This window comes from Cebus imitator, unplaced genomic scaffold (genome assembly GCF_001604975.1).
Source record: "Cebus imitator isolate Cc_AM_T3 unplaced genomic scaffold, Cebus_imitator-1.0 Scaffold165, whole genome shotgun sequence".
NCBI classification, from domain to species: Eukaryota; Metazoa; Chordata; class Mammalia; order Primates; family Cebidae; genus Cebus; species Cebus imitator.
Window position 1 is genome coordinate 2,486,260 of NW_016107480.1, and position 25,794 is coordinate 2,512,053.

At 40.5% G+C, this 25,794-nt stretch overlaps 1 protein-coding gene across 6 annotated transcripts in view; it reads right to left on the reverse strand.

Moving 5' to 3' along the window:
• The window catches only part of CDKAL1 (CDK5 regulatory subunit associated protein 1 like 1), a 717,953-nt gene that overhangs the window by 25,470 nt on the left and 666,689 nt on the right, over window positions 1-25,794 (reverse strand). For all 6 annotated transcript variants that reach the window (XM_017544096.2, XM_017544095.2, XM_037744111.1 and 3 more), the window contains 2 exons: window positions 8,064-8,147; window positions 4,946-5,110 (listed from right to left, as the gene is read on the reverse strand). In XM_017544096.2, the coding sequence (XP_017399585.1) occupies window positions 4,946-5,110; window positions 8,064-8,147 (249 nt within the window). The remainder of the gene's footprint in view (window positions 1-4,945; window positions 5,111-8,063; window positions 8,148-25,794) is intronic.

Here is a 25,794-nt window from a genome sequence, read left to right on the forward strand (position 1 = left end):
GAGACTGAGCACCATTGCACTCCAGCCTGGGCAAAAGAGTGAGACTCTGTCTCAAAAAAAAAAAAAAAAAAAAAAGAAAGAAAAGTAAAAGAAATCAAAACAAAAGCCAGGAAACCACCACTTTTTAAAGCTATACCTATTAAATTCTGTTTTTATAATATTTAACATACCTGCTATGCACTGTGTACTTTGTCCACATGATTTAATACTCTGCGAATCAGTGTTAGCTGCATTATACAAATGAAATTGCTATGAGTCAAGAAAGTTGTACTTGATCATAGGAACTGTCACTGTAATTTGAACCCAAACCTGACAGACTCCAAATCCTTTAGAGCTTTCACGACGCTACTCTACTTCTTCTTTCTTTAAAGCACTTTTTACTACTAAGGATGAATTCAATAAGAAAAAACTTTGCAATAAAACTATTCATAAGTTTAAAATTAGAAGAGAAAATGTTCCTTTCTGTCTTCTGCCAGGCAAAGAATAGTTCTGACTTCTTAAGAATCGATCTTAGAAATGGTAAGATTCAAGTGATTTGTTATAACATAGGCCAGACAAGAAGAAAGAACATTAGTAGTAAGACTAGTTACCCTTTATTAAAACAGACAGCAGTAATGTTCACATTCTCTCATATTCCTGAGAGGCTTGGATCTCTAATGCCATTTTTAACTGAACCCACAGAGAAGATAATTAAGACTGTCCATTTTCTTATTTTCCCCTCTCTCTCTTTTGCTTGTTTTATATCCAGTGTAAGCTTGCTCTGGTGCCCAAAAAGACACTAGTGTCCAGAAGTTATCAAATAGGACTCCTGCAATTAAAATGGGCAAGGCATTACGGACCTGGGCTTCAAAATACAGGCTTGACCCATACCCATTAGGATGGCTACTCTCAAAAGAAAAGAAAAACAAATAAAAGAAATGTTGGTGCAAATGTGGAGAAACTGGAACCCTTATTCTCTATGGGTGGAAATGTAAAATGGTACAGCTGCCATGAACAACAGTGTGGCAGCTCCTCAAAAAACTAAAAACAGAGGTACCACACAATCCAGCAACCCCGTTTCTAGACACATACCCAGAAGAACTGAAAGCAGGGATGTGAAGAGATCACTGCGTACCCATGTTCATAGCAAACATTATTCATAACAGCCAAAAGGTAGAAGCAACCTAAATGTCCATCAATGGAGAGATGAATAAATGAAACACGGCATCCACATATAATGGAATGGCCTTCAAAGGGAGGAAAATTCTGACATGTGCTGTAACATGGATGAACTCTGAGGACATGATGCTAAGTGAAATAAGCAAGTCATAAAAGACTAACACTGGTGACTGAACGATTCCACTTATATGAGGAACCTAACGTTCTTAACACAACTATACATTTACCAATGAGTAAGACAGCAAATTTCATGTTATGTATATTTTGCCACAATTAAAAAACAGAAACAAAACCAAAAATACAGACTTGAAAATTGTTAAGAATGGGATATAAATCCTGGCTTTCCTCTTCTACATTCAAAGTCTGTGACTCCAGATAAGCTATTTAATGAATTATTGATGCTCAGACTCCTTCTCTGAGGAATGGGGATAACAACAGCGTCTTCCTCTCAGGGTTATGAGGATGATGTGAGTGTCACACATGTCACATTTAGCATGGTATTTGGCCCATGATAAGCATTCTGTAAATGCTGACTCGGGGTCATAGCAGTAGGTCTGGAAGAGTCAAAGACAATTATACGTAATGATTTTAAAATCTGACAATAATTGTGATTATGTTTATAAAAGGTATCTTCATCTTTTAGAGGTATTTACTAGTATATTTCTAGATGAAATAAAGTGATAAATGGGATTTTCTTCAAAATAATCAAGGTGAAGGGAAGAGGGTAGATAAGAGCACAGATGACATAGGACTCGCTGTGACTTGATGACTGCTCATGGGTAACAGGTATGTGGCATAATTATATTATTCTCTACTTTTGTATATGCTTGAAAATGTTCACAACATTTTCATAAATAGATTTCCATAATAGAGTTAAAAAAAAAATCCTTGATCCCAATCTTGGATGGTGGCTTTCAGATAATTTTTCAAACTATTACGTGTTCATGGATTTGGTATAGCGGATCCTAGGTCCTGTCTAGCGACAGGTTTTCTTCAGGTGGAGTAACTGAACAGCATAGCAATTTTTCCACAGAAGTCTTAATGGTATAAAAAGATCATCACAATCAGCGCCTTACCACAAAATTAGGCTGCGTGTGAGCACAAGATAAAAATATCAATCTTCTTAGCATCTTAAAACCGTGTTTTCCTCATTTCCTATTCTTCTGTCCCTTTCACTAAAAACGCACACATAACTTTCACTATTCCCACCATTTTGGTAACACCCATCTAGTCTGTTGTACTTCTCATCAGCTTCATCAAAAGTGATCAAGTGATTGGCCAGGTGCTGTAGTGCATGCCTGTAACCACAGCTACTCGGGGGGCTGAGGCAGAAGAGTCGCTTGAACCCAGGAGGTGAGGGTTGCAGTGAGATTGTGCCACTGCATTCCAGCCTGGGTGACAAACAAAACTCTGTTTTAAAGAAAAAAAAAAAAAAAAAAAAGAGGTCAAGTGAGACAAAATAAGTCCAAAGCACAGTGTATTTTGCTTTAGATGCCAGAGAGACCAAAATGGAGTACTGCTTCAGGCCAGGGGTTCACGATGAACTTGGGCAACAAAGTGAGACCCTGACTCTACAAAAAAGAAAATATATCAGCCAGGGCTGAGTATGGTGGCTCATGTCTGTAATTCCAGCACTTTGGGAGGCTGAGGTGGGCAGATCACCTGAGGTCAGGAGTTCGAGACCAGCCTGGCCAACATGGTAAAACCTTATCTCTACCAAAAATAAAAAGTTAGCTGGGCATGGTAGCTTGTGCCTATAATTCCAGCCACTCAGGAGGCTGAGGCATGAACGTGGGAGGTAGAGGCTGTAGTGGGTGGAGACTGAGCACCATTGCACTCCAGCCTGGGCAAAAGAGTGAGACTCTGTCTCAAAAAAAAAAAAAAAAAAAAAATTAGCCAGGATGGTGGTGCGTACCTATAGTTCCAGCTACTCACGAGGTTGATGTGGGAGGATCACTCGAGACTGGGAGGCAGAGGTTGCAATGAACTATGATCACACCATTGCACTCTAGGCTGGGTGACACAGGGAGACCCTCTCTCAAAAAACAATAAAGAAAACCCCAAAACCAACAAAAACCTTACTATTTCTCTTAAATACCCAAATCAATATTCCAACCCACTAGCCTCATGCTACAAGACTATTTCGAGAGGCTCCGGCGGACCAGCAACCAACTGCCTTCCTCATCTTATGCGGGACTTTTGGGCCATTCTGGTTCAGAGTTGGGCTGGTGGTAGAACTGATGACACCATTTTCTAGATTAGAAGAAAGGACAGGAGAGGAGAAAGGGTGCCCCAGAGAATTTAAATGGGGCTGCCCTTTTAGATAGTAACACTACGGTCAAGGAACAAATAGGGGGGCACTACCTTTCCTTATTTATGTGTCATCCATGGTGATGTTTTAGAATACTACCCTTTCCAAGAGGCAAACATGAAGGAATTCACCTAGGCAGAGTCTTTGAAATAATAATTTCCCCACCACTGCTTACTGAGAAACACTTTTCACTGTGGCAATCTAAAATTAACCTTGCAAAGCATACTATGTGGAAAACCAAAAAAATTAAAAAAAATAAGCGGACCTCTTAAAACAATTTTCAAAGTATTGGCTAACATATAAAAAGGCAAATCTCTAGCAGTATCATTTAAATGCCAGATTAACTGCTTCTTCCTGGCCACCCATCCTATCTCCAAAGTATGATTTCTCTTCACAAACAGCAAAATGCGTGGCTGTGTTTATCAGGGTTTAGACTTATCTCCTGATTGTGCAGGCTGTACATTCGGTAGGATTTTGACAAACGCTTCTCTACAGCATTCCACTATGGATTAGCCACACGTGCACCTGTCAAGCACATCCGAGGTATCACTCCGTATCAGACACGAGAGTCCAGTACCACAATCGGTGAGAGCACAGACAATAGTATCGTCTTTGTTGCTGTTGCCAAAGTGAAGCTGTACCCCCTTTATTTTAACCAACATATCCTTGCAATTTGTTTTGAGGGAGAAAATAATACACGGATTAAAACAATTTTGGGGTTACACGGCCAGATAAATATCAGTTATTTTTTTTCCCCATATGTTAAATCATTGCTGTATGCTTTTTTTTTTTAAGCGCTTAACAATTGTGTTGGAGAAAGGACATCAAATGATGCTTAGAAATGTGATACACATTTTCATTTCACACTCCATCAGCTTTTACAACTGTAGCTCAATGAAACGTGAGAGAGCTTGGCAAACAGCCATATTTACCGAGGTACAAAATAGGGGTCAGGTTGCTTTTTTATAGAAAGAAAAAAACATGTTTAATTTTCACTCCACATGACTAAAGCAGATATCCAGCTAACACCCTTCTGAAAGGCACCATAACTGCATATATGATACGGTTTAGTGCCTGTTCGGCCGTGGGTTTTTACTAGAGTATAAACAGCTTTGTAAAGCAAGAAAACACTCCTTTCCTCATCCCCTTCCACTCCGGATCTACTGACATAGAAACATACTGTATCCGAGCATCTTTTGGTATCAACATTTTTACCGGCAAATAATGGCTTTCCCCCTCCGCCTCTAACCTGGAAGCAGAAACAGCGTATTTCCTTTCCAGCCAGAGAAGCAACGCTATCGGCATCAGCAAAAACACATCTTTCTCATTCCGATTTCGATCTGTCAGAAAGGATTAAGGCCTCATGCATACATAAAAAGGGACCATACATGATGACAGAAACATGGTCTGGAATCGCTGTGCCTCCACAGCTGCTGTTTTATGAGCAGGGCCGAGAGGAGAGCATCTTTCACTTACCTTCATCAAACCTGAGACTTCTCCCTTTGCGAGCGGTTTGCTGATGGAAGGCGTGTACACTCTGGCATCTGATATTGGCCGCCCTTTCATAAAATGTTTGCCTGATTCATAGATGTCCACTTCAACCATTTTCCCCATGAATGCAGGGTTCTTTGGCACTAAAACCTGAAACACATTTTTTCAGAGGCTTAATTTTTGAAAATAAACATTTTACTTTAGAACAGTTTCAGATTTATAAAAATTATAGCAAAGATCCTACGGAGAGCTCCTGTATACCCAGCTCCCAGGTTCCTTATTATTACCATCTTACATTAGTATGGTTCATTTGCCACAATTAATGAGCCCAAATTGATGTATTATTAATACTATTAACTGAAGGCACACTTGATTCTCCAGGTTTCCTTGTTGTCCCTCACTGTCATTTGTTCTATTCTGGGATCCCCTCCAAAGCAGGCTCTATCTTCTAGCTGCTGAGGGGTCTGGGAAGCCTGCAGGAAGGAAAGGCACTTCTGGAAGGGCTCCCAGGCCCCTGGACAGTGCTCTTCTAGTCAAGATGCACCTAGTGTCGGGAGGCACGTGGAAGGCAGGCTTGGGAAATCCCCAGCCATCAGCCAGCCGCTTTTGGACAGGCCTTTGATAGTCTGCTCTTGGCTATTCCATGCAATGAGGAAGGCCGAGACAATACTGATGAAAGCCTTATACTTTTAATACTTTCCAAGTGAGCTGTCAGAGGAACGGTTTGAAAAGATACTTCAAATACAGGCCTGCATGTTTGTGTTCACGCATGTGTGTGCGCTGCATGCTGTGTTTTGGGGGAGAAGGAGGAATATTTAAAAGAACGTTCCAATAACCCGGAATACTGCCGTTTGGCGCTGAATGACTCCTGTAACTAATGGCTGCCACTCATTTCCCTTGCTCCGTTAGAAAAAGCGTGTGCTTGGCAGTCCTGGGGCTCTACCTCCATGAAGAACCAGTAGGCTGAAGGGTACTTTGGCTTGTTCACAGCAAACTGTCAGACTGTCTCTTTCCACTCGAGATTCCTGATGAAAGCACTTGTTTACCTCGAGCAAACGCTTCCCTTCCTTTGGGACCTACAGGTAGCTGTGTGCATGTCTCCCTCACACGTCTATTTCAACACTGGAGCTGCTTGCCAGTCTTTTCAAGTCGGAATCCAAAATAAATAGACCGATTCTAATCCAGTAATGCTTGGGTATCTAGACATAATCTTCACCTCTGGAACTCATCTTATTTAGAAAAAAATAATTCCTATAAAATCCTTTATATGCTTAGTTGTCAAGACAGAAAAGTCAGATGAGAGCCAGGAGTTCCACGTCCAATCTCTCTGAGAGGCAAAATCGAATCTTGGTCTGAGTCTGATTTTTACAACCACTGAGTTCACTGCTTCATCAAAGTATAAGAAAAAGGTCACCTGGGTGGTGAATTACTTATGGCAGGCAAAACGAACTAAAAGAGCTTTAGTGTTGGGATATAAAAAGCCCTTTTAAATCAGTTTTTATAAAATAAGAAAATCTCTAGACCAAACTAACCCTGGGAGACTTGGTCCTATTCTGGGGGAAAATAACCCTCCTTGATCTGCGGCCTTGATCTGAATGAAGGGCTCAGTGTTTTCCCCTCCTCCCGTTTTAATAATTGGGAAAAGCCTGACTGCTTTAAATTGGAGGAAGCAGCTAACGAGGCATGCTACTGCCTTTAAAATGAAGGGAAAAAAAGTTCCCTGCTGAGGCAAAACCCAGATGGCAAAAGAAAGGAGAGAGAAGAGGCGACCAAAATGCAATCAGGCTCCTCCCCAGGGCTGAGCAGAAGGTTGGCCTCAATGGGAAAATGGCCCTCTGGAGTATATTAATGAGATGGGAAATGGGGAAGAGACGCAGCCCAGACGTGGAGGGCTGGAGCCCTTCCTCAACCAGAGTCTCCATGCTACTGAACACAGCATGTTTAGTCTGAGCTTTGAAAAGCTCCCCTATTTCCTCGGGACCCACTGCCCAGTCTGAGATGATTCCCTGGGGAATGTCAATGCTGGGGGCCTCTTCAGCTCCTCCTTTTCTGCCTTCTCACACAGACAGCCTGCTTCCTCTGCCCGTCCCTCATTCGACTTGCCCACATTGCCCTTCAGGGTCTTCTTAAGCTCTGATTCCAGCCAGGACCCATAGCAAATATTTTTACCTCTTATCTGATGAGAAAGAAGCAAAAAAGGAGGAAGCTCCATTTAATTTTAATACAATCCAGAAAGATCAATGAAAATCTCCGTACCCCCATGGGAGTCTCCCGCACAGGCTCTCACTGGATGAGTGATCTCTTCCTTGACCTTGGCCCTTGCCAGGGACCATGCCCGTGAAAGAGGCACTCTCTTTCCCTCAGTCACTTTTGAATTGCCCTCCCACCTGGTGGAGAAGAAACCCAGATGCCGAAACAGAAGTCAGGCTCCTTTGGGGGGCAAAGGCAGGCCAGCTTCGACGAGCAGGGAAGGAAGGCTAGTAAGCGGGGTGCGCCTTGGGATGGCCCCCAAAGCTCCCACAGTGAAGCTGCTTGGATCCTCACACTGGTCCGCACAGTCGTTTATACAATTTGAGCTGGGTCCAAGGAAAAGACTCTTTTCCCTCTGCTCCCAGCATTTTTATCAAGGTAGAAGTCAAAAAAACAAATACGAAAATTAAACAAAACTGAAAAACCAACCAACCAATCTACTAAAAAAACTACGGGTGATGTGCCGGTGAGAGGAAATCCCTGCCCTTTCATGCTGCTGTCGCCCATGCTGACATCCTTCCTGTCGTCTGAGCAGGACTTTCCCCCTGCTTTGCCAGGGTGTGGGAATTCTGGCAGTGTTAATTGCCTGGTTCCAAATGCCCAAAAGCCTAAGGCTGGTCCCGTCAAACATTAATGTGGACTAAAGTCGACTAAATACACGTATTCCTTTGTGGAGAATGTATGGTAGAGTAAGGCACAAAGACAAACCCGTGTTAGCCTGGCTGACTTGAGGCTACAAAACAGCCTCGTTGTGACAAGATTCAACACTCTCCCCTTTAAATGGCCTGTGCTTAAACTTTCAGAACTCTTTCTCATTTTGCAGAAAACTCCAGAATACTGAAGTGCCTCTTACCTGCTCATAGAATCGATTGTGTGCAACATAAAACTTGGAATCAAAAGATTCTTCCGTTACTAACACTTGCTGTCTTTCACCAATCTGTGGAGAGAAGGGGAGGGGGCAAAAAGGAACAATGAGGGTTAACACCTGTGAATCCAAAAATAAAAATAAAGGCCAGCTCAAGTAGGTCTGGACCAAGTTTTAAAGTAGATTCTACATCGCTGGTTACTTAACGGTGAACACCACTCAAATCACAGATTCAATTTTTTTGAAAGACATTAATTATGTGGCAACATAAAATTAGCATGGTATAAACTCTTATTTTCCTACATAACTCTGAAACAGAACTTGATCTCCCTCAACATAAGTACGATAATTAAAGCTTCTATGACATACAAAAATCTTCTAAATATCACTTTGTTTCCTGAAACAAAGTTGCAAAACAAGCCAGAACAAGCTGCTTCTAATCCAAATTCATGAAAATATTTTCGCGATATGAAAGAATAGTAATAAACATTAATTTGAGTTATGAGGGATGTAGCAGTAAAGAAAATGCCTCTGAAAACTAGTCATTAGGACCCTGTACCTCCATATTTCATATCTTGCATACAATTCTGAAAGTACTGACTAATTCACGGAGTTATTTGCTTATTACATACATTTTCTCTGTCATAGGCAACTCTCCTTGCTGCAGTCACGACCCCATGTTCATTTATTATTTTACAAAGAGAAAGCACAAATACGGAACTGTTAATTTTCTACAGGATTGATGTACATTATGATCTAAGCACCCATTTTTTAATAGCAAAGAAGTAAACCAGCCAAAACAAAGGGTAAAGAAAGCAGTGTGACTATTCTAAGGAAATTCTACCATTTCCAAGTTTATTCTACTGTGAAATGCAGCATTTAAAGTAGCAATTATTCCTTTTTTTTTTTTTTTTTAAGACAGACTTTCGCTCAGTCAACCCAGGCTGGAGTGCAGTGGTGCGATCTCGGCTCAATGCAACCTCCGCCTCCTGGGTTCAAATGATTCTCCTGCCTCAGCCTCCATGAGTAGCTGGGATTACAAGCATGTGCCACTATGCCAAGCTAATTTTTTTATTTTTAGTAGAGACAGGTTTTGCCACGTTGGCCCGGCTGGTCTCGAACTCCTGACCTCAGGTGATCTGCCCGCCTCAGCCTCCTTGCTTACAGGAGTAAGATACCACGTCAGGCCTCAATTACTCTTTTTACAAGGTTGTCAAAATTTCTGACACAGGAAACCGACTGTACTGAATGATTGTGCCGGGGATTATTTTTACCATTGCTACTTAATAACTTCGACCCCTGAAATTAAAACCCATTGGCAAGATAATTTTTTAAAATTCCTATTCTCATTTGTATGGACTTGTCATCATGTTCAGGCGGTTACCATGAAGGAAATATAAACACAGCTGCACTAAATAGACCACCTAACAATTAAAAAAACCATCAAACTCCCCTCTCCATCATACAATGCCAGTACCTAAATACACCATAATTTACTATCTAGTATACTATTGAAAATGTAGCCCTCCTAGCCGAAAGTTGTAAGGTCTCTCAGATGACACTTATTAAAGACTCTCTTTCACTCTCTGAAAAACAATGAAAGGTCTGGCAACATTAATCCCCTTAAAAAAACCAAGCAGCAAAAAAAGAAATTCCCCCCAACTCCCACACTGAGCTTCAATAACTCTTTTCATAGAAAAGAACTGGTGAATATAGGGTCTCACTGAAGTATATTCTTCTAGAAGAAAACTCAGAATGTTTGCACACATTTCCCAGTGTGAGTTGCTTATGACTTGGGATAAGTATCTGTCAATGGTTCTTAAGGAAATCTGCAATTACACTTCATCTAACAACAAGTTTTCAGGAAATTAACAACAATATGAAATTGTAGAGCCACTAAAAACGATGCTGCTTCTTTCTTCTTCTTAGAGTCAATGTGGACAGTAAGGGCCGTCATGTCTGGGCTGCTCTATTTCATCTGGAGATGATAACATTGACAGTAATATATACAGACTTAAAACAACTGGCTATGTTTATATACTGGAAAGCTGGAGCTTTAATCAGCCAGAAGAGAACTATTTGTAGGTGAGTATTTAACTACTATTTGACAAAGAGACTCATGAGAACTGCTATGTGCACTAATTCACAGTGGCAAACACTTTTTCAGTCATTCTATTTGCATCCGCAGCTGAGGACCCAGTCGCACTGGCAGGGCCCTTAAACATCTCAATAGCAGCCGGGCACAGTGGCTCATGCCTGTAATCCCAGCACTCTGGGAGGCAGAGGTGGGCAGAACACTTGAATCCAGGAGTTCGAGTCCTGCCAGGGTAACATGGCAAAATCCCATTTCTATAAAAAAATACAGAAATTAGCTGAGTGTGGGTAGTGGCGCCTATAGTCCCAGCTACTTAAGAGGCTGAGGTGGGAGGATTGCTTGGGCCTGGCAGGTTGAGGCTGCAGTGAGTTGTGATCATTCTACTGCATTCTAGCACAGGTGATTGAGCAAGACCCTGTCTCAAATAAATAATAAAATAAAATAAAATAAAACATCTCCAGAGGCCAGGCACAATGGCTCATGGTTATAATCCCAGCACTGTGGGAGGCCAGGGTGGGTGGATAACTTGAGGCCAGGAGTTCAAGACCAGCCTGGCCAACACAGTGAAACCCTGTTTCTACTGAAAATACAATTAGCCAGGCATGGTGGCATGTGCCTGTAATCCCAGCTACTCAGCAGGCTGAGGTGGGAGGATTGATTGAACCTGGGAGGCAGAGGTCGCACCAGTGCACTCCAGCTTGGGTGACAGGGTGAGACTCTGTCTCAAACAGAGGAAAAGAAAAGAAAAGAAAAGTCTCCAGAGCATACTAAGCAAAAACAAGCCTAAGAAAACTAGGGCTTTGGTTAAAACCTGCTGCAAGCCATCCCAACCCCTTAAAATAAATATATATATGCATTATAAATATATAAAACTTGCTTGAGCCTGGGAGTTGGAGGCTGCCGTAAGCTTTGATCATGCCACTGCACTCTAGTCTCGGTAACAGAGTGTGAACCTATCTCAACAAATGAACAAACAAAAAATAATAAATGCTTTCCTCAATATTTTTTAATGAAGTCACATTGATGTGATTATCAAATATAACCTTTAAGAGAATTGACTGTTTCAAATAATATTAAAGTCAGCACTGAAGTTAGGGAAGGAGTTCAGATGAAATTCTGGAAGATGCCACTTCACCTGGGTTGCAAAGGAAATTGTGGGCTAAGCGAATATATACAAGCCTCACATTTCTTTTTAAAGTGAGCAGCTTCCCCTACATTTTCCAACTATTGTCTCTCCCACGCCATATGGTAGCCCTGTGTGGTTAAAGACCCTCACATAGGTCAGGGATGGTGGCTCATGCCTGTAATCCCAGCACTTTGGGAGGCTGAGGTGGGCGGATCACAAGGTCAGGAGATCGAGATCATCCTGGCTAACACGGTAAAACCCCATCTCTACTAAAATTACAAAAAAAATTAGCTGGGCGTGGTGGTATGTGCCTGTAGTCCCACGAGAATCACTTGAACCTGGGATGGGGAGGTTGCAGTGAGCCGAGATCGCACCACTGCACTGTGGCCTGAGCGATAGAGCGAGACTCCGTCTCAAAAAAAAAAACCACAACAAAACCTCATAGAACAAGATTGAGAGTAAAAACATCCTGGCTTGCCATATCCAAAGGGTGCTTCTGCTATCAGAGTAAGGGAGTTCTAGTCACAGAAAAAGACAGGGCATCTTGGAGAAAAGTGTCAAGGCTACAGATATCCTCAGACCTCTAGGACCATACCACCCCGTAATTACACTAATGGAAGAGCCAGTCCAGTAGAAGGGATCAGAGTTTGTCTTAAAGAGAGTCTACACGCATCTGAGAAGCAAACTTCCAGGGCTGTCTCACCCTCACTGACAACTCCTTGCCTAATGGATGAAACTACCCGCGGGAAAACGTTACATCACTGTGAAAAGTGGACAAAATCCTGCAAGTAAGGAAGAAGCTGAAAACCATGGTTTTCATAAAATGTATGACTGGCGGCCTGCTATGGTTTGTCCCTGCCAAAACTCATGCTGAAATTTAATTGCCAATGAAACAGTCTTGAGAGGCAGTGTCTTTAAGAAGTGATTAGGTCATTAAAATTTGTTAATGTCTTTCTCCAGGGACTGGGCAAGCTCCTGTGAGAGCGAGTTGTTATAATGTGAGGCTGCCTTTCATGTCTGGTCTCTTTGAAAGCCCTTGTGCCTTCTGCTGAGTTGAAGTCCTCACTAAATGGGCTGCCTGATCTTGGACTTCTCAACCTCCAGAATCATGAGCCAAATAAACTTCTTTTCCTTATCAATTATCCAGTCTTGGGTATTCTGTTATAGCAATAGAAAATGAACTAGGGGCACAATATAACTGCTCAGCAGAAATGATAAAGATAAAACTGAAATTCTAAGTCCAAAGAATGGTCTAGCAGGGACATCAAGAGAATTGTAACATTCAAGGATAGAAAGAAAGGCGATGAAAGGTCAGAAGCAGAAGCGCATAGTTCTAGCAGAACCCCAGTGAAAAGAGTCTGAAGAGGGTTCTCTGAAATCCACAGATGCTACATATTTGGACTGGTCAGTAGGGGACAAAGACACAGGGTCTGAGTAGACGATTTTTGAGATGACAGAGACCTGACTATGTTTTGAGCCTTCACTTTCCTCACCTAAAAACGAGAAGTTGGTAGAAGTGGGATGGAAGTGGGGAGAAGGGAGCAGGGTGCCAAAGGGGAGGTGGATTACAGTATTTAAAGGATTTTTCAATTACGAAGTTTAAGTCATTGGTGAAGGCAGACCTGCAGGTTAGGGACGGCACGTCCAAAGCTTTCCTGGGAATTAGCTGAAGGAAATTATGTACTCCAAATCAAGCCTGTCTCTGTCTGTCTGTCTGTCTCTCTGTTTCTCTTTAGCAGTGAATATATGCTTAGAGCCCTCTGCAAATTACAGCTACCTTCTTGCTGTACTTAAATAACTTGATTTTCAATATAGTACCCGACAGGAAACAACTACAAAGTGTCTCAAGAGGCTCTTGAGTGATTTGCTGTTTCCTTAAAGAAGCTGTCAAAATCTCAAAAGCTTGGCTGGGTGTGGTGGTGGCTCACACCTGCAATCCCGGCAGTCAGGGAGGCCAAGGTGGGAGAATCATGTGAGGCCAGGAGTTAGAGACCAGCCTGGGCAACATAGCAAGACCTTATTTCTACAAAAAATTTTTAAAAAATTAGCAGGGTGTGGTGGTGCACACCTGTGGTCCCAGGTACTTGGAACACTAAGGCAGGAGGATGGCTTGAGTCTAGGAGTTCAAGGCCGCAGTGAGCACTGCACTGCTGAACTCTAGCCTGGGTGACACAGAGAGAGCCTATGTCTAAATAGAAAAAGGAAATCTCAACAAAGTCTTTTCTTATAATCCTAAGAAAGATGCCCTTTTCCTTCTGATTTGTTTATAGGCATATAATTTATGGCTGGTTAAACAAACTGATGTTTATTTAATTTCTGTAACATGCTAGAGGTTAAAGGTTACTGTTGAGAATAAAATGCTCAGCTTCCATTTACAAAGCTTTGCCTTTTTAAGAGATCTGTCAGGAAAGTCACTTGATTGTAACTATCTGAAGCAAGGGATAACTCTTACCTTCAGTGCTTTTTCTTGTACTTAATTCAGCTCTATGGACTTCTGAAAGTGGCTGTTGGTTCTGGTACCTGCTTTAACAACCTAGGCATACTTAATAATTTATTCCTCCAATGTAAGTAGAGAAAGTAATTTTTTCCTAGGATGTACAGGACTTCATTTTGTCATTTTAACATTATTTTAAAAGATATTTTATGAAAAAGGAATTATAAAAAATATGCTTGTAAAACTATCCCTTGCTTTCTCTGACTGGGTCACCGACGGGAAGGAAGACGCAGGAAAAGCTTCTGCAAGACCCTGCGTGACTGCTGACCTTGCAGGGCTGCTGGGAAATATGGCCCCCAGCTGTGAAAGAATGAGTGTGCTACAATTTTCTAGGCCTTGTTGAAATGATATGAGAAAAGCTCTTACACTTTTTTTTTTTTTTTTTTTTTTAGAAAACCACAAAGGCAGAAAATAAAGGCAGTATTCCCCTAGACAGACAAAGAACATAAGACCTTGGAGGGGGCTTAGCAATCTTTCTGATTTTGCAGGGAGGGAATTGGAGGGCTGGCAAGATGGGTGATTTGCTCAGTGGCAGTGGCAGAAGAAAGGGAAGTCTCTGAACTCTTCCCACTACTAGATGCCTCCTATTTAATTGCTAGCTGTGCAACACTTAAAGCATCAGGGATCTAATTCTGCAGTGTATGACTTTTCCTTGAGTAGAGAAACATCTGTGACAAACAAATAGCAATGTTTTTAAATTCAATTTTGGGGTAGATTTTTTTCAGTAAGTTACATAATCAGCTAGCTGTGTCATTTGTGTCACATCTCTGCTTAAATTTCCCAAGTGCCTGAAGTTGTGAAAAACATCAGTTCTAACCATATGGTCAGAGAATGCAGATAAAACACACACTTGCATTTAAAAAGCAGGGGTTTCCAACAGAATTTGGTTGCTGAATGAATGCTCCATTGAGTACACTCTATGTCATCATTTGTCCTGAAACAAACAATATTCTACTACCAGGCTATATAAGGATATAAAGAGAGAAACAGAATTGTTTGAAGAAAGGCAGACATTACTCAAATTAAACAAAGACATCAGGGTATGGGGCTAATACCATTAACTCAGTAAGAAATGCTGCTTGCAAAAGTTCTCTGGACTACCAAAAGCAAAGGTTTCTCTTACTTTTCTATGACTTTTTTTTCCCTTCTTACTTTTGCTTTACTTAAATAGAAAGCCTGGCGTGGCTTTGGAAAATAATGTCAGTCAATTTCTATTCTGAGATGCTGAGTTACAAAAAGATTTCAATATTACTATTTGGAGTACCCCAAAATTCAAAGGAGACACACACACACACACACACACACACACACACACACACACACACACACGTATGGATCTTGCAAGATAGACAGTTATTTCTTGAAAACAGTGTTAAGGAAGTAAAGAAATTATTTTATTTCCCCTGAAGAGTTGCTGACAATTATTTTCTCCGTCCATTCTTTGCCTTAGGAAAAGAACAGAGATTAAAACACACATATCAAAAGTTCCTGTAAGCATTTACATCATGGTCCTAATAAACTTGAATTTTATCTGTGTTTATCCTACAGAATATTCTGACATGCTACTTCTGCAGCTAAGTATTTTCTTTTATTGTAATAAAAGATAATAAATTACTATTTTTCGACCTGACTGGTTTCTGAATGCCTGACTCTGGGAAATGTCAAATGTCTTTCTTTAGCTCCAGTTAAATTAGGTTTTTTTTTTTTCTGTTTTTTTTCCCCCCCTAAGCTGCCTGGAACATGTTAAACACAAGCCTGTGACCTTAAACTCTGAAATAATATTTCTAGTGTCTGTGCAAAAGCCTGCCCTCACATACACCTTTAGACTAATTACTGCAGTGTAACGTTGCCAGTGAACCGCTGTAATTACACTTGGAGAAAAGTATGGTCTTGTTCTTTCCTAGCTAATGAAAATGATAACCTTTCCATTTTGATTCATCATTCACAACAGGCAGAGCATGCGATGCTGGGTCTCCAGGGTATACAGTAATTTTCCTGACTGTTAATGCACACTTCTATTTTCTGGCCCTGCAGAAGCTGGAATTAAAGAACCAGGCATGCTTATGCTAAAAACGGTCAACAGTAATAATAGCAATAACATTAAAATTTAATCTCATCCTTACTCCACAATGCCATTCGATAATGAAATAGGGCCACGACACAGGAATGTGTGTCAAAAATGATGACGGCATAGAAAACAAGTCATGAGCCTTTAAGTCCATTGCATTCAAAATGCCAGCATCAGTTTATTGGTCTACTTAAGGATTCTTGAGAGAAGATGTTGAACAGTTTACTCTCAAAGCGCTAGACTGGTAACTGCTTCTTAAATAATGACAAGAAACGCATTCATTAGATTATTTGAAAACACTGTCCTCTGTGCAAAAAAATTCTTTAGGTACACTTATTAATAGGAATAAATTGTTCAAAAAGGGAAGAACGTTCCTTTTAAGTGGAATATCCATATTTTAAAGTATATATGCTTAACTATTAATTGTCAAGGGTATCTTAGTAGCCTTATTTCTTTCTTCTTGGCATTTCAAAAATAAACTAAGCAGAAAGAAAAACTGCAAAACAATATGGCTTTTCAAAAGTTCTTCCCCCCTTCCTTGTGCAGTGATACAAGACACAGACCAGACCCGAGGCATTTCTACTGAATCGAATCAGACTGAAGTTTCTCCTAACAAGAATCCCCCTGTGCTTTTCTTCATGCTGGTTGGTTTTCTTCTAGCTGTGTCTACCCCAGTAAGAGGAAGACAATCCAAGGTAGTCTCTTCCCAGCTGGGGGCAAAATCCCATTCTTAGTAACAAAGCAATTTTCATCTGCTGATCAAGAGCCAATAGTTAAGAGCAAATAGTTACACGGGAAATGCCACGCTGATGTCTTCCTGGCGTCAGGGAGCCATACCTAGTGCTGACTAAACTGCCAGTTCAAAAAGCAGGTGCATGTTAACCACCTGTCTGTACATTCGGAGTATTCTAGACCATTCAGAGGTATTGTCTATAATGCTCTTTGTGGAATTAAAAAAAGATCGTGGTAAGAACATCTAGCATGAAATCTAGCCTCTCAACAAACACAAACAAGTTGGCCCTCGTATCACAAGGCCAGCACAAAGTACATCAGGTCTGTTTTTCCCCACACTGGGCAAGCTTTGTCATGCCCAGGCAGCTGGGGAAAGTACTCAACACTGAAAACTGAAGTCCTATGGCCAGATACTGCCAGTAATATCTACCCATGAGATCTGATTCATGGAAAGGACCAATGGGACCAACAACGGATATAAGTGTAGAACTTTTCAATGAAAAGCCCAATCCTAAAAATTGAACAGAATTTCCATTCACTTCCACCCTCCTCATCTATTCCCACTGGTCTCTCGCAGCCATTACTCGGCAAGTCTAGGCCAGTTTTCTTTGAGAGCAGGTTCTCGGAAAGGGACATACTTATAAAAATAGGTTGTATACCTTAAATAGATACAGTTTCATCTGTGAGTTGAAAAGATGAAAAAAAAAAAAGAAGCCACAAAATACTCGGAGGAAATATAAATTATTAGTCATGTAACGTGTTCATGAAACATTTTTAACATAATGCCATGTTGCCATAAATCAAAAGTTTTTAACTACTGATTAAAAAAAATAATTTATAGTAAGATTGTCAAAACTAAAAAAGCAAATAGAAAAAACTGTGAGTATGACATATATATTGACATATTATATATTGTATAATATATAAAGAACCTTTACAAAACAGTAAGAAAACCATAAATGTTCCCAACAGAAAAACTGCTAAAAAAGCAAATCACAACCAAAAATCTAAAGTATCTACATACAGTACACATGTGAAAAAAGTCCCACTTCCTTTTCAAGAAATAAATACTAAAATAAGGAAATATCCTTTCTTTTTTTCCCCATAACAAATGGGCAAAAATATGTATGAATACTGGGCTGTGCTCCTGGGAGGAAATGTTTTTCATATATTTCCTATTCCCAAAAGGCACAAAAGTGACCAGTGATAACATTTAATAGGTCACTGTCTTGGAAGGTGCTTGTAGAAGTTTTGTTTCACTGATGACACAAAAACTAAGCCAAATTAAAAAAATAAAGAAAAGCAAAAGCAATGAAGAGAGAGATTGTTTATGTAATCTGGTAATAATCTGCAGCAACCCCGTGCCAACTCTCCTCACACTTCCACTGCTCCAAGTCCTCATTCCAAAAGCCTGGGGCGTCAGGCACCTCAGTGAGCCACGTACAGCACCACACATACCAATGGTATAAAACTCAGAATGATTCAGAGAAAGATTCAGACATTTGGAAGAAAAAAAGTACGGGTGTGGTATGCAGGACACTTTCTAATGATCTTTATGGCATAAGAAAGCTTCTTTTCAAATACCAAGTTATGAGAAAGGATGGATAAGCTCTAGCCTACCCAACTTCTACATGTGAATTTGTAAAATCATGAATTCAGAGCTGGACTGGATAGAAGAGAGGACTTCACGGATCATTCAGTCCAAACTCTTCATATTGCAGATGAGACTACAGGCCCCTTAGAGATTAAGTGACCTGGTCAAGGTCACATAGCTCATCATATTTAATCTATAATGTTAAAAATGGATTCTATCCTAATAGTTGTTTTAGGGAAGTGGTGAATTACTCAATTACTTTAAAACTGCACTATGTATACATTAGCCCTAGCCATATGTGGCCACTGGGCACTTAAAATGTGGCAAATCTAAATTGAGACGCGCTATAAAACACACATCAGTGCAAAGTACACACCGTGTTTAAAAAAATTAGCGTGAACAAAAGAATCTAAGACATCTCATTAATTTCTATACTGATTACATGCTGAAATAATACTTTTAATATATTGGAGTAAATAAATTATTCAAAAGAATGTCACTTGTTTCTTTTGACTTTGTCAATGTGGCTACCAAAAATATTTAAAATAACATATCTGGTTGATACTGTATTTTTACTGGACAGTAAAATTTATTTTTACTCTGGTTGATACTGTATTTTTACTGGCTCTAAAACATTATGAGATTGTGTTTAAAAATTTAACAGAAATCTACCAAGTCACCATTTTAGAAAGGATATTAGTCATTTTCCAAAAAAGAGTTAAAAAAACCCCCAAAAACTAACCACACTCTTAATTGTGGTAATCATGTAAACACAATGTTTTAGTTTCAGGACGGAATGTGTACATACCTACATATTGTAAAGGCAGAAATTTTGAGTAGCAGAATCGCTCTTTTGGACCATTAAATTATTCTTGCTTCCGTTTTTCTGGTTGACCACAGCCTCCCTAAAACCTTACAGCATGATCAACTTGCCCATTGTTTTTAGGGAAATTCAGGCAACCAAGAAGAGGCCATCTACATTTTCCAATCTGTCATTTTCCATTCAGTGTGGCTGCAAAAGCAACCATATAAAAAACAGTGGCATTTGGACTTAAAAGGCAGAAACTGATCATTATTAAAAAATTCATTTTTTTAAAAAAAGCCAAAAATGATTGTCCAAAATATGTACTGCCTTTGGTAAGATAAATCTTACATTACCCACCACCCCATTCCCCCAAGAACTCAGCATAGATGTGAGCAATAAATAACACGTGCAGTACACCCCACCATCTTTCAACCATTTGCCAGTCAGGATTGAGGCTGAGGAAGCAGAAAAGATTAAGCAGAAATCAAAGACAGCCAAGCTCTAATGGTGTCTACTTAGCATAACAAAAGGCACTGCCACAATCTTTCAGCAGTGGGCAATACATCTCATTAAAGAAGACCGAATAACAATTATTCTCTCCTGACCCGCCCCCTACCTCTCCACCCCACCCCCATACTTCTTGGCTTAGCTCGGGGAGGCCCTGAGAGCTCAGCTCCAAGAGCTTCTCCATTATTGGCCAGGCATTCAGGCTGCAGGGGAAAGAGCCCACTTGTATTACTGTGCACCTGCATCTCAATGCTTTATTCTGATTTCCTCTCCTGCTGTGAAAATGTAGCTTCTTCAGGTACACATACAAGTCCTGACATGCAGTTTATAGGAATATAATATTGAGAAATGTCAACAATGACCTAAAAAAAAAATGAATACTGCTTCTTCTAAAACGTCTTTCTTGAAAGAAAATGGATCTAGTATTTCTTTCTCTTCACCTATTCTATTTCCCCCTTAATATTACTTCACTGTCTCAGACTTAATGAAGCTAAATGGAAATTCTAACAAATTTTATTGCAACCAGTAATTTGCTGAGTGTACACACAGGCACGCACACACACACAGATACATATACGCATCATGACATTTAAATGGGAGTACTTTGGTTCAGACCTATCCTCTTTCCCTGTTTCCGCTTGACATAGACAAGCGAGAAAATGTGTGTAATTCAACACAAGGAAATCCAGGTTGCAGGTGAGCATGTGGGCAGTTTCTATATACAATTCAACCTAGAATAAAAGATTCCACTTAAATCAATAATTTAAAAATTCTTCCAGGGTGATTACTAAGAAAGATAAAAAGCTTTAATCAATCCTATGTATTTTTTCACATCAATCTACTACGGGGGAAGGATTGAGTGGGAAGGTGAGAGAAAGGACACAATTATTTAGTCCAAGCAATTTTCATTTCTGAGCTATATTTTTTGATCAGTAACACCTTTCAAAAGGAAATTCAGTATGAGGACTGCTTTTTTTTTTTAATGGCCACTCCTGCCAAACACAATATTACAGCGTCTACTTAAATCTGAACATTGCCATGTCTGCAAGTTGCTCTAGGAAAAGCTGTTTATCACAGATGTAGATAGGAACCACTGCAATGGTTCCTGAGACTAAATAGCAGAAACGGAGCCAGCTCAAGGAGCAGCTGGGAAAACCTACTTAGTATGTCTGGATTTTCCAAACTGCTACAAAATTACTGCACTGAAGGAACTAAGAGACCTTGAGAATATTCAATTCATTAAAATCACAGGCTGGGAACTGTGGCTCACCCTATAATCCTAGCACCTTGGGAGGGTGAGGTGGGTGGATCACTTGAGCCCAGGAGTTTGAGAGCGGCCTGGACAACATGGTGAAATGTTATCTCTACATAAAACAAACAAAAAAATGAGCTGCGTGTGGTAGTGTGCACCTGTAGTCCTAGATACTCCAGAGGCTGAGGTGGGAGGATTGCTTGAGCCCAGGAGGTCAAGGCAACAGTGAGCTATGATCATGCCACTGCACTCCAGCCTGGGAAAAGAATGAGACCCTGTCTCAAATAAATAAACAAACAAATAGATTAATTAATCAAATAAAAGCATAGACTGGAGACCTAAGGTGAGACATTTTAATGCCATAATACTTTGTACCATAATAGTGTACAGTTAAAATAAACTTTAGACGATCACTTAAATTCTCAAATGCCTTTCTTTATGTGATGAACTACTCAGTATTTAAGAGCTAGTTTCTGCGTGGTGGCTCACACCTGTAATCCCAGCATTTTGGGAGTTTGAAGTAGGTGGATCACTTGAGGCCAAAACTTAGAGACCAGCCTGGCCAACATGATGAAACCCATCTCTACTGAAAATACAAAAATTAGCTGGGCATGGTAGTAGGCGCCTATAATCCCAGTTACTCAGGAGGCTGAGGCAGGAGAATCACTTGAACCCAGGAGGTGGAGAATGCAGTGAGCTGAGATCATGCCATTGAACTCCAGCCTGGGAGACAGAGTGAGACTTTGTCTCAAAAAAAACAAACAAACAAACAAACAAAAAACAGTCAAAAGACATATATTTGGGGGTAAAATATTTTGATTTCTTTTAGGGCCTGTTATGTGTCATGTGATGCTATACCAGAGTCAGGTTGGGTATCCTACTGTTACAGAAAGTCTGTTTTGTCAGTCTTAAGTTCTTTGTTTTAATGTAACTGCTGGTCAGCTGTACCTGAATTCCAAACAGAGGAGGGCATAATGAGACATGTCCAACCTACCTCTCCCCCACCCCCCTTCCCTGCTTCCTCTTATGGCCTAAAGTATCATAGTTTTTTAGGATAACTTTGGAATGCCCCTGGCCAAGAGGAGGGGTCCATTCAGTTCGTTGGGGGGCTTAGAATTTTATTTTTGGTGTACAACAGTAATGATGTGGCTTTAGTCTTGAGCTGTCTTTGGATTAATAGGCTGGCTTTTGGGAGTCAGTGGCAGAAGTAATAATACAGAGGCAGTCCAACAGCAGGTGCAGGAAAAGTTGGATTATTGTCAGTAATATAACCCACAGCACTTCTGTTATCTCCAGGATGATCTATATTTAACTAAATTCCAACTTCACATGCATCTTCCATTTACTAGAAGAAGACAGCTCTGTGAGCTGAAACACATTCGTAACTTCAGCATTACTACTGGACATCTTTATTCAAGTAGTCATGAGGGAATGTTAATGTCAAGTAGAAAACTGCCTTGGGGCTCTAATTGCTGCTTCAGAGAGGAGCAGCTTTTAAAAAGCAACACTGTATGGATATGTGACTAGTTACTTAAGAGTCCAGATTACTGCTTAAATATGCTAAAAAAGCAAAAGGCCGTGGGAGGAATTAGGATCCGGGACTTGAGCACAGATCAGCGCTCTTGGACGGCATGCTGCCACCCCTCTGGGGGAACCCTGTCTGAAAAGCAGGGGGACCTCTTTGCTCCCTTCTTGAAGCCATGGCTCAAAAGGACTGCAGAAGCCTAAGACAAAACATATTTAATGGGAAGAGAGTAGGAAAATTCTCCAATATTGATAAATCCACAATTCATTTTTTCAGTAGCTACTGGAAAGATGAATTATGCTGGGGGGAAAAAAAAAATCAACCCAGAGCAGCTTCCTGTCATTTCTAAAACATGATCCTATGCCTGCTTGAAAGAGTTAAGGCTGTATAAATATTTATCATTCTTCTTTCAAAAGGGTAAGAAAAATTCCCTTTGCATACATGAATTTTAGATTGCAAGGCAAACATGAAGAGATGGTCAGGGACCTATCATCTTAATGAGGATATGCTAATGATAATGATTTTTTTTTAAGCTTGCTTATATGTGATCAAAACCTAGAGATTTTGGTTTTATACTAAGGCATGCACAGAGCCAAGAGTAGTTAATGCTTTTAGGAGCATATGGATGGGATGACAGGAATACCGTCAAGGGCTTACAGTCCGACCAGGGTGAAAGATTCATTAAAAGTGATAAATAGGATATGCCTTTCTTAATGGTTTTCAATTGCATATTCAATGCAGCAGGCCAGTGACTACGCATTTTAACTGTCTTTATTTTTAAGAGAGCTGCCAGATTTTAATCACAGATTAAACAGTTATTTGCAAATGAGCACCCCTTCATTAACATACCGGAATCATAATAATAAACAATTCTGTTACTAAACAGTACATGGGACAGCAAGAAGTTTAAGAACCATACACATATATAGCTCTACAGCTGGGTGAAATACTCCTTTTAATTTGAGCAAACTAGTTACCTTAAAATGGAAGAGAAATAACCCAGAAGAAAGCTCACAAGTGGAGATTTTATTAGCAACTTTATCCCTAGTGCTTAAAACAATGCCTGACTCACAACAGGTTCTCAGTAAATGTAAGTTAAATGAACCAGCTCTTTTAATAATGATATTCTTACAGTTATACAGTCAAGCACTGAGACCTTTTGAAAAATTGCTAAACTGAAATAAATCAATGGCATTTTTCTCAAAAATTTAATTCTATAATTTATTCTGAAGGCCTTAGAATAGCTGTATTTTTTGTTATCATCTTCATAACAAAGAGCGGCTATAATAATCTTATTTCATCTAGTTCTTCATTTTTCATTTTCATATGTATTTTGTTGTTGCCAGCTCGCAGAGGCAAGAGGATTTAAGTAACTTGGTCAAGGATACTGTGTAAGTTACATATAGGTCCCAGGCGCCAAGCTTCAACCCCACTGTTTTCTGCAGGAAACAATGCTGGACCATCTCTTTGCTACTTATTATGTGTCTTGAAGAAAACATAAAACAAGTTCCTTAAGAGGAAATAAGAGGCACTGTAATGACCATTAATAACAGGTAGTGTATCAATACACTAAAGCACAAACGGCAAATGAAAGAGAAATTTTCATTATTACCATTCACTTACCAGTAGAGAAGGAAGAGAAATAATTACAATAGTTTCTTGAAATGGCCCTATAAACCTTCTCTGCTTGGTAGTATGTTACAACGTATCAAATATAGACCTGGTAATATCAAAATGCTGACTAAGAAAACTATCTTTAACATCAACGTATAAGATTTGTGATTAGATCTCTGCCTTAGTCTGTTCTGTGCTGCTATAAAAGAATACCTGAGACTGGGTAATTTATAAAGAAAATGTATTTTCTCATGGTTCTGATGGCCAGGAAGTCAAAGATCAAGGTGTCAGCATCTTGTGAGGGCCTTCTTGCTGCATCATCCAATGGCAGAAGGTAGTAGGGCAAAGACAGGGTGACAGAGGGAGGAGAGCAAAAGTGGGTTGAAATTGTCTTTTTAGAAGAAACCACTCTTGGCCAGGTACAGTGGGTCAGGCCTGTAATCCTAGCACTTTGGGAGGCCGAGGCAGATGGATCATGAGGTCAGGAGTTTGAGACCAGCCTGGACAATATAGTGAAACCCAGACTCTACTAAAAATACAAAAATTAGCTGGCCATGGTGGCACGTGCCTACAATCTCAGCTACTCAGGAGGCTGAGGCAGGAGGACTGCTTGAGCCCGGGAGGTGGAGGTTGCAGTGAGCTGAGATGGCACCACTGTGCTCCAGCCTAGGTGACAGAGCAAGACTCCATCTCAAAAAACAACAACAGAAATAGAAACCACTCCCATGATAACAACATTACTTCATTCATGAGGGCCCTCATGGCCTAACAACTTCTTAAAGGTTCCCACCACCAAATACCACCACGGTGGGGATCATGTTTTAGTATAGTCTAAATGTCTCCTCCAAAACTCATGTTGAAATTAAAGTGCCATTGTAACAGTGTTGAGATGTACAGTCTTTAAGAGGTGATTGGGTCATAAGGGCTCCACCCTGTGAAGGATTAAGGCTGCTATCTCTGGAGCTGGTTAGCTACCTTGACAGTGGGTTTTTATAAAAGTGAGTTTGGCTTTCTCAGCTCTCTTACTCCTACCCTCTTGTGCCTGCATGTAATCTTTCGGTTTCTCTGTCTCCTGTGGTCTCTTACCATATGATCTCTTTGCCAGCAGTAAGGGCCTGGCCAGACACTGCTGCTGGGCTCTTGGACTTCACAACCTTTAGAACTGTGAGAAATAAATTTGATTTCTTTATAAATTACCCAGTCTCTGGTATTCTGTTATAGAGGCAGAAAAAAAAAAAAAAAGACTAAGACAAGTTTCCCACATATAAACTTTAGAAATACATTCAAACCAATGCAGAGATTTGGGGAAAATGAAACTCAGGCATGACCACAAAGAGAAGATCAAAACTATTAAAGAGGCCGGGCGCGGTGGCTCACGCCTGTAATCCCAGCACTTTGGGAGGCCGAGGCGGGTGGATCACAAGGTCAAGAGATCGAGACCATCCTGGTCAACATGGTGAAACCCCATCTCTACTAAAAATACAAAAAATTAGCTGGGCATGGTGGCGCGTGCCTGTAATCCCAGCTACTCNCATGGTGAAACCCCATCTCTACTAAAAATACAAAAAATTAGCTGGGCATGGTGGCGCGTGCCTGTAATCCCAGCTACTCAGGAGGCTGAGGCAGGAGAATTGCCTGAACCCAGGAGACGGAGGCTGCAGTGAGCCGAGATCGCGCCATTGCACTCCAGCCTGGGTAACAAGAGCGAAACTTCATCTCGGAAAAAACAAACAAACAAACAAAAAAAAACAAAACTATTAAAGGTCTTTCAAAAGATGTAACTGCTGTTTCTTATTCAGTGGACATACAAGATGAAGAAAAATTAATGAAGCAGGCTGGATGCGGTGGCTCACGCCTATAATCCCAGCACTTTTGAGGCCGAGGCAGGTGGATCACGAGGTCAAGAG